The sequence below is a fragment of the Trachemys scripta genome, chromosome 11 (assembly GCF_013100865.1).
Source record: "Trachemys scripta elegans isolate TJP31775 chromosome 11, CAS_Tse_1.0, whole genome shotgun sequence".
Lineage (NCBI taxonomy): Eukaryota > Metazoa > Chordata > Testudines > Emydidae > Trachemys > Trachemys scripta.
The window spans coordinates 59,143,289-59,160,364 of NC_048308.1; the positions used below are offsets into that span (position 1 = coordinate 59,143,289).

General features: G+C 39.2%; 1 protein-coding gene across 2 annotated transcripts in view; it reads left to right on the forward strand.

Annotated features, from left to right (window-relative positions):
• Positions 1-17,076, forward strand: part of PARD3B (par-3 family cell polarity regulator beta) — a 647,317-nt gene that overhangs the window by 454,182 nt on the left and 176,059 nt on the right. For both annotated transcript variants that reach the window (XM_034786262.1, XM_034786263.1), the window contains 2 exons: positions 627-833; positions 1,757-1,994. In XM_034786262.1, coding sequence (XP_034642153.1) covers positions 627-833; positions 1,757-1,994 — 445 coding nt within the window. The remainder of the gene's footprint in view (positions 1-626; positions 834-1,756; positions 1,995-17,076) is intronic.

Here is a 17,076-nt window from a genome sequence, read left to right on the forward strand (position 1 = left end):
TGAACGAATGTCCTCTAGAATGGTGGTTGCAGCATGAAGAGACTTATGAATCTTTAGCGCATATGGCATGTAACTATCTTGTGAACACTGGCTATGACAGTCCCATGCGACACCTATTCTCACTTTCAGGTGACATTGTAAACAAGAAGCAGGCAGTATTATCTCCTGAAAATGTAAACAAACTTCTTTGTCTGAGCAATTGGCTGAACAAGAAGTAGGACTGAGTGGACTTGTAGGCTCTAAAGTTTTACAGTGTTTAATTTTTGAATTAAGGCATTTTGTACATAATTGTACATTAGTAAGTTCAACTTTCATGATAGAGATTGCAGTACAGTACTTGTAATGGGGGAATTGAAAAATACTGTTTCTTTTGTTTTCAAAAATAAATATAAAGTGAGCACTGTACATTTTGTATTGTGTTGTAATTAAAATCAATATATTTAAAAATATAGAAAACGTCCAAAAATATTTAAATAAATGGTATTCTATTATTGTTTAACAGTGCGATTAATTAATGTTTTAATCGCACAATTAATTGATTAAATTTTTAATTGCTTGACTGCCCTAATTGTATTGCTTTTATTTCTATGTACTTTAAATGTAAACATTAAGTTTTCCTTCCCCAGAATCTCCTGGCAAAGATTTTGGTCCCACTCTGGGCTTAAAAAAGTCCAGCTCCCTGGAGAGCTTGCAGACGGCTGTGGCTGAAGTCAGGAAGAATGAACTTCCTTTCCACAGACCCAGGCCTCACATGGTCCGTGGTCGGGGCTGTAACGAGAGCTTCAGGGCTGCCATTGACAAATCTTATGATGGACCTGAAGATGCAGAAGAGGGTATGCTGTTTCATGTACTTATTTGGGAAGCTTTAACCAGTTAGTACAGACTAAGGCTCCATTCAGCAAAGCATTCAAAGGAGGTGCTTAAATCCAGTTGAAGGCATTGTGCATAAGTGTTCTGCTGAATTAGGGCCAAATTACTGTGTATGCTGTCCTAGGGCCTGAGCCAACTTCCACTGAAGTCTCGGCAGTGAGTCTCAGCCTTTTCCTTTGCAGCTCCCTTTTCCATACGGAGACCATACCGGAACCCCCTCCCGTCTAGCAGGAGCCCTGTTTAGCAATACAGGAAGGACAGAGTAGCCACAACACCTTGACCCCACTTGTTCATGACACCTATGGGGGTCACAATCCCCAGACTGGGAACCCCCTGCTTTACAGCATGAACTGCATCATTATGTTCAGTTCTTGAGTTCCTAAAGTGAAACTACCCTAGCTCTCCTCTAAACAGGCAGAGAAATTGTCTTGCTGTTCCTTTTAGAGACATCAGAAATAGCCTGAGAGCAAGGAGTGACTGCATTAGTTTTGTACAGTAGTTAGGATATGCAGGTTCTTAGAACCTCTGGTTGAAATAAGCTCTCGCTGTTTGTGTCCCAGCTTGTGGGCTTTCTTGACTTGATGGAAGTTAACAAGCCAGATTTCAAAAAGAAGAATGTTTTACCACATGTCAAGATTTTCATACCAGAAATAATAACTAGAAAACAAGTAACTATAATAATTCTGTGCTTAATTGACAATAGAGCCCTGCTTGAATTAACTAGATATATGTTTAGTCTGCTTTTTTAAATGATACGATTAAATGAACGTGCATTGTGAACTATTGCGGCACTTTATTCTACACTGATTCCATATTGCTTGTTTGCATTTTCCTGATCAGAAATGGCCCATAACCATATTTACTGATTCTCTTTCTGTCTCTGCAGATGGTCTGTCTGATAAGAGCTCTCTCTCTGCTCAAGAAACTCAGAACTTTGAATCAGCCCCGCAAGGGAATCCTGAACTAGAAGATATAGAAACCAAGGCAAAGAAAGACAAAAAAAATAAAGAGAAGGAGAAGAAAAAAGGAAAGAGCAAAGCTAAAGTCAAAGAGAAGAAAAGGAAGGAAGAAAATGAAGATCCAGAGAAGAAAACGAAGAAGAAGGGTTTTGGTGCCATGTTGAGGTATGGTTCTTGTGCTTAAAACATATGCACGCACACGCGCGCACACACACACGCACACATATTTTCCTGAAGAAGCTCATGAAAATATTCTGTGAAATCACTGATGATCTCAACAAGCAGACAAAAATGTTTGTCAGTTAAAAAGAAAGCACTATCGATTTTTATACCAAACCATTAGCTATTGTTTAGCTGGCAAAACTTTTTGTGCCCTTGGAATTCATGTGCATTTGGTAGGAAAACTGTATGAGGCTTGAGCATAAAGAAAATATAAGGGAAAAATGCATTTGGGGGGAATGTTTGCTATTTCCAGGTATTACATTAAACTTTTGGACGCTACTGGTATATTCTGGCCTGTAGGCCAACCTAGTATGGAACAAAACCTTGGTGCATAGTTTAAATGGAAGAAGTGTTTTGCTGTAACCTCAGAAATTCTACTACAAAGATGCCCCACAGATCATGCTTTTCAAAATATAGAGATTGGAACATACAAACTAGAGCTTGTTTCCTCTTGATGTCCTTGATACACCGCATATGGAGTTTGTTTCCAAAGTGTTATGTGCAAGGACTTCACTGTTTTTCTTCCACATAATGTCAATACAACCCTATTAAATTTGTGCACACCATTTAGAAATTTTCCACGTGTTTATGGACTGCCAGGGTATGATTGTCCAAACTATATGTGCACAAGTGTATACTTAATTTGCACATACAGTTACCACAATGATTAATGAGAATACGATAGTTGTCCATAAATGCACAGATATGCATACTATTTGAATAATTATACATGCTAACTAAGTGTGCAATTTGCACGCACATTTGTGTTCATAGAGTTTAAAGAAATCTGTCTTAAAATGAATGTCAGGGTTTTTTTAATTAATTATAATAGTGAGTTCTTCAACAGCTCTTCTCTTTGTGTATCTTTAGTCTCATATCTGCTTTTGTGCTCCCGTTAACCCTGGAGAGATAATAAAGCTGTGAGAATGGAAACTGGATTGCACGCTAATTTGGCAAAAATGTAATTATTCTGGCTCATGCATCACCAACAGATCTGTTGACTAAGATCCACATTCAAAATCTTTATTACTGGTGAAGATGTATGCTTGATTTCAGATCCAAGATCGAGTTTGTTCGGTTGGCAGTGTTATTGATAAACAAGAAACATGGAACCAAAGGACTCCAGTACTACTGATTCACTTTTTAGAGTATAACTTCACTTCAAGCAAAAGTAATACTGTTTTTCTAGAGAGAGATAACAACATGAAGTCTACATGTTTCATATTTTGACTACATGCATATATTATTCATCTGAACTTTTCCCACAGTTAGATTTAATTTTGATAGGGTCTTATCAACTGATATTTTTCATTATTACTGTTTATTATATATCCATCAAGCATGACAAAGGGACAGGACAAAGATGGAATTCCTGCCTCAAATTGTTTACAGTCTAAATTAAGACACATGGAAAATGGAGGTGACAAGATTAGATAGAACAGAAGGAGGGAAGTTTGTAGGCAAGGACAATATAATTGTGTACTCACTTGGGAAGTTTGTAGATCTTCTAAAGAGTAACTAAGGGTTTTCTTTTTGTTTTTCATTTGTTTGTGTTTTTAAAACATGATTATAATTTATATCTCTTTTAATGTTAGGGGGCTATCACTTAAAAGCTTTCTTGAAGAGTGGATTTTGAGAAGGGACTTGGAGGAGGAACAGGTGGAGGCATGATGGGTGGGGTCAGGAAGGATGTCCCAGTCATAGAGGGGAGCATGAAACAAGGAATGGAGATGAGCAATTTGGGCTGAGCAACGAGGGCATTTGAGGAAATAAGAGTAGGATTTAGCAAAGCACCTAAGTGACTCAGAACACGTCTTATTGACTCTCAAATCAAACCTAAATGGGGGAGGGGCAAATGTAGACAGGTATTTGGGGGGGGAGGCAATTGTGGATGGCCTTAAAAGCATGAACAAGGAGCTTTGGGGCACAAGTGAAAGAATTTTAGAAGGAGACTGATTTTGTGATAGCATTAGGTATCAGAGGTGATATTCACAGCAAAGTTTTGGATTGATTAGAGTGAGGAGAGTGTCAGAAGGGTCAGAAAGAAGGGGATTGAAGTAATAAAGGTTCAGGATGATCAAGGATTTTAGCAGCAGGAATGTAAAGAAAGAGGCAGATTTTTAAGATGTTACAGAAGTGAAACTGGCATGATTTAGTGGTAGAACATCTGTAGGGTAGAGAGAGAAGATGAAGATGACACAAAGGTGGTGAGTGCTACATGGAGGATGGCGGATAATAGTTAATATTTATAGCGAAAGAAGTGGTGGGAAGTTTTTTTTTTTGTGTGTGTGTGTTTTTTTTAATAAAGAAAGTCGAGTTCGGTTTTTGACATGTTGAATTCCAGCTGGCAGAAGGAAATGTCATAGGAGTTATCAGAAATACGAGTGCAAACAAGGAAGAGAAAGTTTGGATGGAGAAAGAAACCTGGGAGTCTGCATTATAGAGATGGTAGTTCTAGTTACAAGGTTGCCCCGAAAAAGTGTAGAGTGAGAGGAGGATGAGGGCAAAGGACGTAACCCTGTGATAGACTGATAGAGGAAGGGAGGAAGTGCCAACAGAGGAGACACTGAAGCAGCAGCTAGAAGAAGTAATAGGAGAACTGGCAAAGCAGAATTGTTGAAACCAAGCAAGGAAGAGGTTTTAAGAAGGGTGGTTCTGCCATGTTGACGGTCCCAGATCTAGGAAGATAACAATGGAGAAGCAGCCTTGAGATTTGATCAGGAAGAGATCATTGTTAACCATGACACAGGTTGTTTCAGTGGAATAGGAGGAAGCTAGACTGTAAAGAGAGAGATAATGACGAGCTGTTCAAGGCACAAATTAATCCATTACCTACTAGGAAAGTTACACTAGGCCGGAGTGGGCCAACTTTTTGGCCCAAGGACTACATCGGGGTTGTGAAACAGTATGGAGGGCCGGGTAAGGAAGGCTGTGACTCCCCAAACAGACTGGCCTCCGCCTCCTCCCACTTCCCGCCCCCTGACTGCCCCCCTCAGAGCCTCCANCCTCCAACCCACCCCACTGCTCCCTGCCCCCTTACCATGCCTCTCAGAATGGCAGGACTGGCTTATTAGAATGCCTGGGAGGTAGGCGGGCGCAAGCTGTGCAGCCTGACAGGAGCGACAGGCCAGAGCGCTCCCCATGCGGCAGCGCGGCTGCGGGGGAGGAGGGGCCGCAGGGGAGGGGCCAGGGACTAGCCTCCCCCGCTGGGAGCTCAGGGGCCGGGTAGGACCGTCTCGCCGACCGGATGTGGCCCACAGGCCGTAGTTTGCCCACCCCTGCACTAGACTGTGGTGGATATTTTTATGCACTACATGCATACTTACTATGCAGTATATAGCGATTGCATATTTTTCATATCTGTAATATGTCTATGTGAGCTTGCTTGTTTCGCTTGTCAACACCAATGCAGTTTAATGTATTAAAACCACCCCTAACCTTTGTCTTTAGTACAAAAAAGTAACTGCAGCTATAGCCTTTCTCAGATGAGATTTCTGAACATATTGGAATCGCTGCTGAACACTTTCCCCTCCCCTCCCCCCCTTTTAACAACAGAAAATATCAAAGCTGTTACCAGTTGCTAACAGATTTCACTTAGTTCCTCATCTGTTGCTCAGCTGCTATTTACTTGTGGATTGTGAATTTTTTTTTTTAATTAAAAAAATAATTGCTTTCCTGCTAAATTTCTCATGGATTGAAGTTTTATTTAGGTGGATATGATTCAGGGAGACCATCAAGCACGAATGCTTGTATTGTTCTAATCACTGTTTAAAAACTCAGTGTTATATTTTAAACAGTTAAACATAGACTCATAGACTTTAAGGTCAGAAGGGACCATTATGATCATCTGGTCTGACCCCCTGCATGCTGCAGGCCATAAAACCGTCCCTACCCCTTCCCTGGACTCTGCTGTTGAAGTCCCCAATCCTGTGTTTTAGTGACTTCAATCAGCAGAGACCCTCTGGACTGTCAGCTTCCACATTTTCTGGGTTTACCCCTTTTGGCCAGGTGTGAGATTTTTAAACATAGCTGAAGCTGGTTCTCAATTTGACAGTTTTTTAAAATCCATAATAGTGTTTGATGGTGTTTAGTTGCAGGACACTTCATTGTACGATGTTTGATGTTCTACTTCTTGGTAGTAAGGGCTAGGTATTGTGAGTAGTGATGTATTTATGACCTCCCTCAATATTGGCCCATATATGTACTATCCAAAGAATAACAGACATCTACTTGAGTAAGATGTTTGCATTTAGCATTAGCTCACATAGTGTCATTATGTATTTTACCGTACCCTGTTACATTGGCTCATAATGACTTATAAAGTGACCCAACACAAGACAACATAATTAAAGTTATTTGATGTTGTATATCAGGTAATAATTACTGTATATTAAATATTGTCATTAATGGAGCTGTGATTGAATTTATGCCATAACGTCAGGAAAAGCCAATGTCTAGCACCAAGCAATTACTCTTTTTGAATATATCAAAATATTCTCATTCAGTTACACTCTAAACTTTTATGTATTTCATAGAAACCTGAAACAGCAGTGAGACTAGACAGTATCCCATTAAGTTCTCAGTTCAGCCCTTTCTTCCTGCACTAATCATTGTTTCAGGCCATGGCAAGGTTTGGGGAGGCGTGCTCTTCCTCAAGTCAACTCTCTTCATCTTGAAGGATTCTTCATTTGCATGAGAAACTGTGTGCTGTAATGACATACTTTATGCTTTAAATAAGGCTATTGTGTCATTCATTGTTTCAGAATTGCATCTAAGCCCTTTCTAAATTACTCTTCTGGCTATTTTGAAGGGTTAATTAACCCCTTGGTGCAGGGCATTGAAATTTCCTGATGTTGAACACTAATGTAAAATGCATTAGCACTTAGCATTGGGAGCTCTGGACAGATCTAACCAAGAGGTTAATCTGAGGAAAATATCTTTTTCCAGAGTTTGCTAGGTGAGGGACTCTAGATTCTTAATTTGTGGTCTATAGTTATTTAATTGTCCTGCCTGTCATTATATACTTTCCCCACAAAGCTGGGCTTTAACTCAGGTTTCAAATTAAGTTAAAGACTGAACCTTTAAATCACCAAGGGAATGTGACATCTGTCCTACTCTGTCCCTGATCCCACCACAGCTGCTACGGGCCTAGTGTATAATAAATGTAACATGTCTATGGCCCTGTTATTACCTTTTCCAGATAGGGTTGTAAAATTTCTGGATAGCAATTCAGCTTTATGGGTAAGAAGGTAAGTTAGCTAATGGACTGCAGCCATGCCAGTGAAATTTTAATAGCTAGTTCCCTGCAGGCAGAGGCCAACAGGCTGCAGTCATGATGTTTTGCTGTAGTACCAGACCAACTGTGTACTTGATGATGATTCAGAGGCAAAAGGACAGCCAAACTGGCGCGCACAGGGAAGAAGCTTCTCATTCTTTCTTCAGTTTGGGTTCAGAAGCCCACTGAAAAGAAGAACTCTTGTCTTAATGTAACATAACTCCATTTGTACAATTAGCTTTACTGGATTGGTATCAGTAAAAAAAACACTAGATTTGCATGTCAGTGGCCACTGCCGTTCACATAAGTGGTTCAAGAAATAGAGAAGAGAATATTAGTTACAGTCACTTTTTTCCTCTTTGGAAATGCTACTTTTCCTCACATAACAATTCATCTTAAATTATTTACTTTCCTTTTCACAATATGAGCCATGAATATTTTATTTTTTGTACTCTTAATTTGCCAATTTTCCTTTGAGCTAAGTGCCCTAGTGATTTTAATTTTTCATTTTAGTTGGAAGAGAGAAATGACCCTCGTTCCCTCTATTCCCACCCCCTGTTATTACCATTACAGGCCTTGTACTCAGAATGATACTTTTTATGACTGGCGGTGTTGATCCTGTAATGGTATTGCAGAGTAGATAGCATAATATTCAGGTATTGACTTCCATTAAGTGTAGTGGTGTGATACCTTATAGTATCATTTTTTTCTAGCCTGTGTTGCTCTGCAAAATTAAGCGTTTGTGAGAAAAGTTAGCAATATAACATAGACAGATTGGGCAAATAATAGCTATCTGCTGCCTGGAGAGAAATTTAATATGTATAGAGAGAGTGATGGAAATAAATAGGTAGACATGGGTAAACAAAAAAGAGACAACTAGATTAAATTATAATCAGATTAATTTAAGGTGATTTTAGAGTCATTTGTATCTCAACTAACAGAGAAATCTGAGACAGATTGTCCTTTTGTATTTGGTGGAGAGGACCAGTTGAGGTGGCCAGTGTTCTGGGAAGCTGTTAAGCTATTATGAGACTTTAATTTCCTTTCATCTGTTAAGCACATCTACTATACAAATATCTCAGTAAAATAAAACTGTTTATTTTAGTGTGTACAGAAGGGGAGGGAGGTTGCAGCTAATGAATTTAAAAATGTATTGGTGGTTTGTCAAATCATTTTTTTTTTTAAACTGAATGATGTATGACACGTTCTTCCTCCTCCTCCATAGTATTGATGACTACTTAGTTATGTTTATAGTTTGTCCAAAGCAGAGACAAGAGGATTTTTCTGTACTAAAAATGATCATGCAGACTGCCTACTAAAGACTTATTTGTTTAATTAGGGGTCTGTTCTCCTCTTAATATGCATGCATAAATCTCATTAATGTTAATGAGACTTGTACAAGTGCACTGAAGAAGAATAGACCCCTTATTCTCATTCCTTCACATGGATAATGAGATATTTGCTTAACAGATCAGAGCACAAAGTCCAGCTTGATTACTTTTAAAGACTAGAAATCACAAACTTGTATTTTGAGAAGCAAAGTATACTTTTATAAAATAGCTGCATCTCTACTTCAAGTTAAAATACCATTATTTAATATGTAATTAAATGAATACAATTGAGAGCTGTATCTTTAAAGGACAATTTGCATACTCATTTACTTAAATATACACACACACACTTAATTTTCATGTCTGTGTATGTAGTGCTTGTTAAAACAAATGGGAACTCCAATGCTGCTTAAAATATGAGTTCTAATTTAATAAGCAGGACTTTCCTGGGGATGACAAGCTTCTCACAGGCTTTTCTGGGCTTCTGTGTTCGAATTAGTGCATGACTCAATCTACAGGGCACTAGCTTGTTGTGCACTAACTCGCCGTGTTGCTCCTGCTACTGAATTCACTATGGAACTTAGTGTGCAGTAGCAAGGTCCACGCGATGTGTTAATGCAGTGGTGCCCAAACTTTTCTTGTCATGCCCGCCCCCTTAACAGTAATAGAATCTGTCTGCGTCCCCGCTACATTACGGCACAGTTGTCTCAGCGGAGAAGCTTGGGCTGAAGATGGAGTTGGTGGCTAAACTGGGGATAGGGGAGGAGGTGGGGCTAGAGATGGAGCTGGCCTGGGGGGTGGAGAGGGAATGAGGGCAGAGCTGGGCTGGAGGCGGAACAGGGGGAGAGTGGAGCTGTGGATGGGGGCAGAGTGGAGCTGGGGTTGGAGCTGGGCTGGGGGCGGAGTGGGGCTGGGGCTGGACGGGTGGCGGAGCAGGGGCTGGAGTGGAGTTGTGGCTGAGGACAGAGCCGGGCTGGGGGCAGAGCAGTGGGTGGCACTCCCTCCCCACTCCCCGTGGGGGCTGGCCCAGGTCCCACCTCATGCCCCCATGCAAAAATTCCTCCACGTTTCCCTAATTGGGCATGCCTCACAGTTTGGAGACCACTGTGCTAATGCACGGCAGGCTAGCATGCTGCACATTCACACCCTGGTTTGCAACATATAAACCCACTATATAGACCAGACCTCAGACTCCAATTTACTTGTTTCCCAGAGTACTCCTCTGCGGAAGTGGCCTAACACAAACTGCAAGATGAGTCCTTGAAGTGTTTCCTCAGTGGGTACACTTTAGTGTTGTGTTTATTCTTCATTCAATAGACTTTTCCATTACTCATTTTAACAACCTTTATCAACAAGAAATAAATACAGTGCAAGTACCAGACATTAATTCTACCTTTAAAGAACAGTATTTTTTCTTTGGCTCGTGTACTTCAATAATTCTTGCTACATAAATAAAGAAAAAATACTTAACAGCAAATTTATAGAAATAGGGACATATAATAGGAATACTAACAGATTCCTTAACTACAAAGTTTTGGCAGGTGCCAGTTTAACAGGTATTGCCATTAACAGCCATCTGTACAGAAAGTGAAATGTACTTATCTCACTGAATTATGATTTATGCCAGACAAAGCAGTCAAACTAAAGTAATATTTATTTTATAATACAGAGACATTGATTAAATGCACATGGCATCTCAAATCCAATTGACATTTTAAATCGCAATGATTAAAGACATGCAGCCATTTATTTAACTATTGCTTTAAAAAATATGTCTTACTGTTACTAGACGAAAGTCAGGCCTTGCCAGTATTTTTTTAGCAGGCTGACCTTTTGTTTTGCTGACATGTAAAAGGGAGCAAAGCTGATTTCTGGGTAATCATAATTTTAGAGCATGTGGAGTTACAGTCACTTAAGAATACCAGACCCCTTTGAGCCACTCTTCCCCACACTCCTGCTCCTTTTTCTCAGTGCAGGATGTTAGAGGAGGATAGTCCAGAGAAGAAGAATAGTCCAGTGGATACAGTATTAGTGTGGGACTTGAGAATTCTAGATTCAATTCCTTAGTCTGTGGCACCTTGGGAAAGTCCTGTGGGACCAGATTTTTAAAGGTATTTAGACACCTAACTCCCATTGATTTTGATGCCTCAGTTCTCTACTTGTACAGTGGGGATAATATCACTTCCCTACCTCACAAGGTAGCTGTGAGGATAAATACATTAAAGATTGTGAGATGCTCAGAAACTACATTAATAGATGTCATATAAGTACTTAAGATTGTTTTCTTTCTTAAAAATATAAGATGATCTGGCATGACTTCTCCCAGCCCTTTTTCCTCCAGCTCCCTAGTATACCCTCCTCCTCTTCTCCTGTCACTGAGACTTTCTGCCTGCTTTCTTCCAGCCTTTCAACTCTTTACCTCCATGATATCTACTCTCACCTCCCCTCTCAATTCTCTCATCAACTTCTCATTCTCAGTAGGTTCTTTTCTCCCCAAGTATTAGCATGCTTTAAACTCCCCTATCTTAAAAAATGACCCACCCTCAAGCCATTACCCTATCTTTCTCCTCCTCTTTGTCTCCACCTCCTTGAACATGCTGTCTACAATCATCACCTGAATCTCCTTTCTTGCAATTTCTTGACCCTACCTAATCAAGCTTCAACCCTCGACACTCCACTAAAACTGTTCTTGCCAGAGTCTCTAATGACTTCTTCTTAGCCAGTCTCTGGGCCTGTGTTCTGTTATCCTCCTTGACATGTCAGAATCTTTTAGCACTCTTAGCTTTTAGAATGTTGAGTTCTGACCTTCATTAGCTTCTGCTGTCTGTTCGCTCAGCTTCTCCTATTCCTCTGATTGTTCCAGCTAAGTCTTGTTTCTTAATTGTCCTCTTCACTTTCCCCCCTTTCTCTGGGTATCTCGCAAGGCTCCATTTGTGGTCCCTTCCTCTCCCTCTACTCCCTATCTATAATGAGGAAACTAAGGCACAGAGAAATTAAGGCAAGGTCACAGAGGACATCTGGCAGCCATTGCTATGTGGAATTCTAGGTAAATGATGACTATGCTGTATAATTTGTGGTGAGATATATATTGCTGCCTATTGCCAGTAGTCTAGGAACTTTAAAAAATGTGTTTTGAGTCTTGAAAATTGACTCACAAGTTGAATAGTAGTCTGTGTATATGTATAGTATCTGTTATACAAAGTTCTGAGACTGTACTGTAGCTCTTCACTATTTAACTTCAGCGTTAGGTTTGAAGTAATATACCATAGTCTTGTGCCCTTTATTGTTCTGTATTTGAAGGTAGTGGAGACCTGGCCTTGCACTAACCCCGGATTATCAGATTTATAGGTAATAAAGTGAAAATAGAGTTGTAAAAATTATTTTCCAGTGACAGATGGCCAGTAGAGTTATATAGAGACTTTTTTTTCTGGTAAGAAAATAACAAGGTAAAAGGCAAGCTGTACTTCTTTGTATTCTTTCTGCTCCACAACCATGTTTTGTTGTTCTTTTTTTGTTTTGTTTTTCATCGTCTGGAAACCTGGATGCTTTTGCTGTTGGAGTTGTTTAATATAAGTGACATACTAATGTTCTGCATTGAATTAAAAACTAGATTGATGAGTAAACTATTCAAAGAAATCCACTTTCCTTTATTCTCTTGTTGTGGAAGGGTGTGTCCCTTAAAGTGCCGCTCAGCCTCCCTGACAACCAACAAAAGGTGACTGAAAGAGTTCACTGGGTTAAAATATATTTAGTCTTGTTAGAGATACATGATAACATGATTGATTTTTTTTTTAATGTGACTGACACTATAAAATAACAATCTAAATGTGAGAGCTTTGTGACAAAAGGTGGAGATTTTGCAGTACGGTACTTCCCATTACATTTCTGTAAAGCAATAATTCATGCTCCATAAAAGGACCAGGAAATGTGATATTTCCTTGAGGCTGGAAGTAACCTGCTTGACCTAAATTACTCTAAAATAAATTAGTAATTATTTCTTTCCCGTAAAAAAGTTAAGAGCAATAGATTAATTCACTAGCCTTTCTCCTCTGGACACAATTTTTTCTTAATGTCTACCTGTTTAGTCTTTTTCTGCTTCCTACTGGATATTTGTCTCTTCATAAAGCCACTCTTCACCTGGAACACTTCAGCCTGCTTAACAAAGGGTCAGGACTGCAATGGTAGATCCAGACTGAAATGCTTTGGAAAGTTACGTGGAGAAATTTTCAAGCATGGTACTCTGTGTCTGCCTATAGCCACTAGTGTTAACCACTTCCATCATGTATAGTAAATATTTGCTGAATTCATTTAAATTTAAAATAGCAGTTTAAAATCCTTCAAACAATAGATAAAACTGTATCTGTGGCATCCTTAATATGAACACCGATGGCGTTTTATGATATCTCCCCATTATGATGTTTGTAATTCTTGCAGACTGGTTCTGTGTGAAACTGCCTAATTTGTTGATTTGCATGTGATGTATGTTGTACCCAGTGAGTAGTGAAAACCCATCTGGCATGCCTCTTCCTAGTTCTGAATGGATAACTGGCTTTAGTCCTTACTAAAGTCCCATACTTCAACGTTCTAGAAAGACCTTTCTGGATTTTTGGCAGGGAGAGAGAGGAAGCCGTGCTGTGATGTAATATGTGATCTATCATCCCAGTTAGAAACACATCACATTTTAGACAGTCTGAAATACACTAAAAATATTTCTGTGTGTGTGTGTTTGTATAATCCTTCACATTTATTTTAGTTGAAATACTGGCTTCCTCTTATCTTGTGAAAGTATTCAAACTGGAGTGAATGGGTTTTAATCATTTCTGGGTTTAGCGCGGAGTTAAAAAAAATTGTAAGTGGATGATCCTGTCATAGTGGAGAAAAAAATCACTACAGACTAGGGCCTACTGTGGAAATCTTATGTCATACTATAAACTGCTGTCCACACACTTGCTCCATTTTCAGTTGGGTACACAGACAAGTTAATCTTTGACTGGAGGAAGTTTTTTTTTTTTTTTTTAAACTACCAAAAGTAAAAAATAAAATCTCCGTGGACTGAAGTTTGAATAGTTAAAAGTTCAGGACTTACCTCTGAAGTTAATTAACTTACAGATATCTCAGTCCAACACCAAGCAAAGGAACATGCAATAAATACAACTCTACTATCAATACATTATCTTTTTTTGGTCTAGATTTTTATTAAAACACTGTATGTACACACATAGTAAAAGTCTACAGCAAAGCTAAAATTAGAGCATTTAACCATCTCTTCTGAGATGTGTGTATGTATATAATGTATAATATATAGTGAAGGCCCATAACATTACTGTTTTAAATTCCTAGCTATATTCACACACAGACCCTGTGAATCGATAGGAGTCACCTGAAATGTTATTAATTTAGTTTTCAGAAGAACACTACACATCTTTTTCGGAAAAATTAGGTATTATTATTCTGTCTCTTAACTCTTATATAATGCTTTGCATCAGTTGATCCCAAAATGCCTCACAACCATTCATGTGTCTATCCTCACCGCACCCTTGTGAGAAAGGGAAATGTTATTAGCTCCATTTTACAGATATGTAACTTGAGGCACAGAGAAGCTAAGGGACTTGCCCAAGATCCCACACAAAGTCTTTGGCAGAACAGGGAATTGAACCAGGATCTCCCAAGTCCTAGTAGGTGCCCTAACCATTGGCCAGCCTTCATATCTGTGTTTGTAAGCAGGCATAACACATTTGAGTCATGGGATGTCAGTGTTTTTTGTTTTTTGGTGTGGGAAGGATGCCTGTTACAGAGAGGGAAAATTAAGGAATAAAGAAACCAAGAATAATCTTGTGGAGAAAACTCATTATGAAGTGTTTCATTAGTCTGCCCACAGAGGCTGATGGACCCAAATTTGTGGATGACATCTCTAAGGGAAGACATCAAATGGCTAATGGATCTTAATATTAGTGGCCTTGGGGGATATTGTAGCTGTTAATACAGTGACTCTTAATTGTCCTTCTCAGATATTTATTTATTGTAAATTGTCATCTCATCAGTCACCTGGGTGACCACATGACCTGTCAGAAGTTATTGGGAAGAGATTAGATCACTCATGTTGGTCCTCTCACTGTGAGGCTCTTTGTGGCAGCCATGTGTTGCTTTTTGTTTTGTTTTGTTTTTGACATCTGCAGAGCACTTATCACAGTCGTATCCAAGCATACAGGAATTAAAATACAGTGCAGTTGTTCCAGGTGGTGGACAGCTTGGTGAATTTGGGCTGTCATCATTTGGAAACAGTCAAAAAAATTAATCGTGAAGAGTTTTCTATCTTCTTTTTGCAGATCAGATTTAGACTGGATCACTCACTTCTATAAAGGTGGGTCCATGCCTAGAAGGGGCAAACATTACATCATCTCTGCTTCAGCTAAGACCAGTTTCATTCATAGGTTTCCATAAAACTTAATGGGAAAATTACTTAAACAGTTCAAAGCTTTAAGCTTAATGAAGCAAGGGAGGCAGAATATAGACACAAAACAAGCCTTGTAAAGGTGTAGCAGAGATCTGTGCCTTAAATATCAGAAAGAATTCTAAACCTTAATCTTTAAAATCTAGAAATGACCAGTGCCTGAAATGAGTAGTTTAGAAGAAAGAGGGAACAATGAAAATGAAATGGACTGTGTAATGCTCTACCGATTTATAATCCCAAAGGAGAACGTTTGTGACATCTAGCAAGAAGATCTTGCTTGTGATAAAGCAGAGAAACACTCGAGCTTAGTCACAAAATCTATCAGCTAGTCTCCAATTTGGGAAATATTTAGCAAATGCAATCTGAAGTTTCCAATTATTTACTTGAAATTTTATTTTAAAAAGTCAGAGTATAAAAAATACTCCCAAATGTCACAGTCTACAAACCAGTTAATCGGAAGGAAGTGTTTTTCTCAAAGCAAAAAGACCAAAAGTAGAAAACGAAAACTTATTGTATAGCTACAGTTACCTCATATTCTTGTTCAAATAAGAAGCTCATGCACTCAGTTGCAAAGATCAGCCAAAGAGAGAAACATTCTAAGGTAGAAGCCTTCAGAAAAAGATCCTCAGGAGGAAACAGACAGATACCTAACACCTAGAAAGAAATGTCAATTGACACATCATCTACATACAGATAATTGAAGCAATGAGATTTAATTAACCACACCAAGTGACTATTGCTATTAAGAATAAAGCAGTGGGCCCAGAAAAGAATCCCACTGACTATCCACAGGAAATTTAAAAACGCAAGATAAGAAGAAGAATTTTACCATAGACTACACAGAAAAAGACATTACGTGAGGAAGGACTCAAACCATAAGAGTGCAAAACCACTGGATACCAAATTTAGATGACACTGTATAAACCTCTTACGATCAATTGTATTGAATGGTGCAGACAAGTTACATAGAATCAACACAAATGACAATCCTCATAACTGAGCAATAGTAAGATCATTATAGACCTTTAATAAGGCAGTGTCAGTTCAGTATCTATTCAGTCATAAAATCCAGTTTTTAAATAATCATGTTGGTCTTTTGAAGAAACAGCAAAATTTGATTCAGGTCAATACACTTTTGCAATTTTGAGATATAGAACAAAGAAGTTGAGCAAAAATTACTGACAACGTGCAGTTTTATATTAGACTTCTTTAGAACCGAGGCTAGCAATCTTAGGGCTGGTCCACACTAACCCCCCAGTTCGAACGAAGATACGCAACTTCAGCTACAAGTACCTTAGTTCGAACTACAAGGTACATACCGCAGATCCACACGCAGCAGGCAGGCTCCCCCGTCGACTCCGCGTACTCCTCTCGCGGAGCAGGAGTACCGGGGTCGACGGCGAGCACTTCCGGGATCGATTTATCGCGTCGTCTAGATTCGATAAATCAATCCCAGAAGATCAATTGCTTACTGCCGAACCCGGAGGTAAGTGTAGACGTGCCCTTAGATGCTGATGGAAAAATCCCAGAAACAAGGAACAAATTAGTATCACCAGTGATAGGACTGACAATAAAATAAGTTAATTGCTTCAGGGAAAAAATAAAGAATAGGGATACGCTGAACAAGTACTCATACTCAGCTTGACTACAGAACTCAAAAAACAGCAGTGTCAACTGAAGCTGAGTAAAATGGTCAGAATGAAGCAAAAGGTGCTAAAGGAAGCCATTGGGAAGCTGGATGCTAAATAATACCCCTAATCAAGCAGAGGACAACCTGAAGCATTCTGATCTTATTAGAGAAGAAATTAGGAAACTTGTCAAGCTAATATATATTGGTGTGAAACCATAAAACCAAGAAGACATTGCCTTAAGCAGTGTCAAAATCATCCAGAGCCAGATTCAAAGCTCACTGAAGTCAATGGGTGTCTCCGTTCACTTCAGTGGGCGTTGGATCAGGCCCCCAAAATT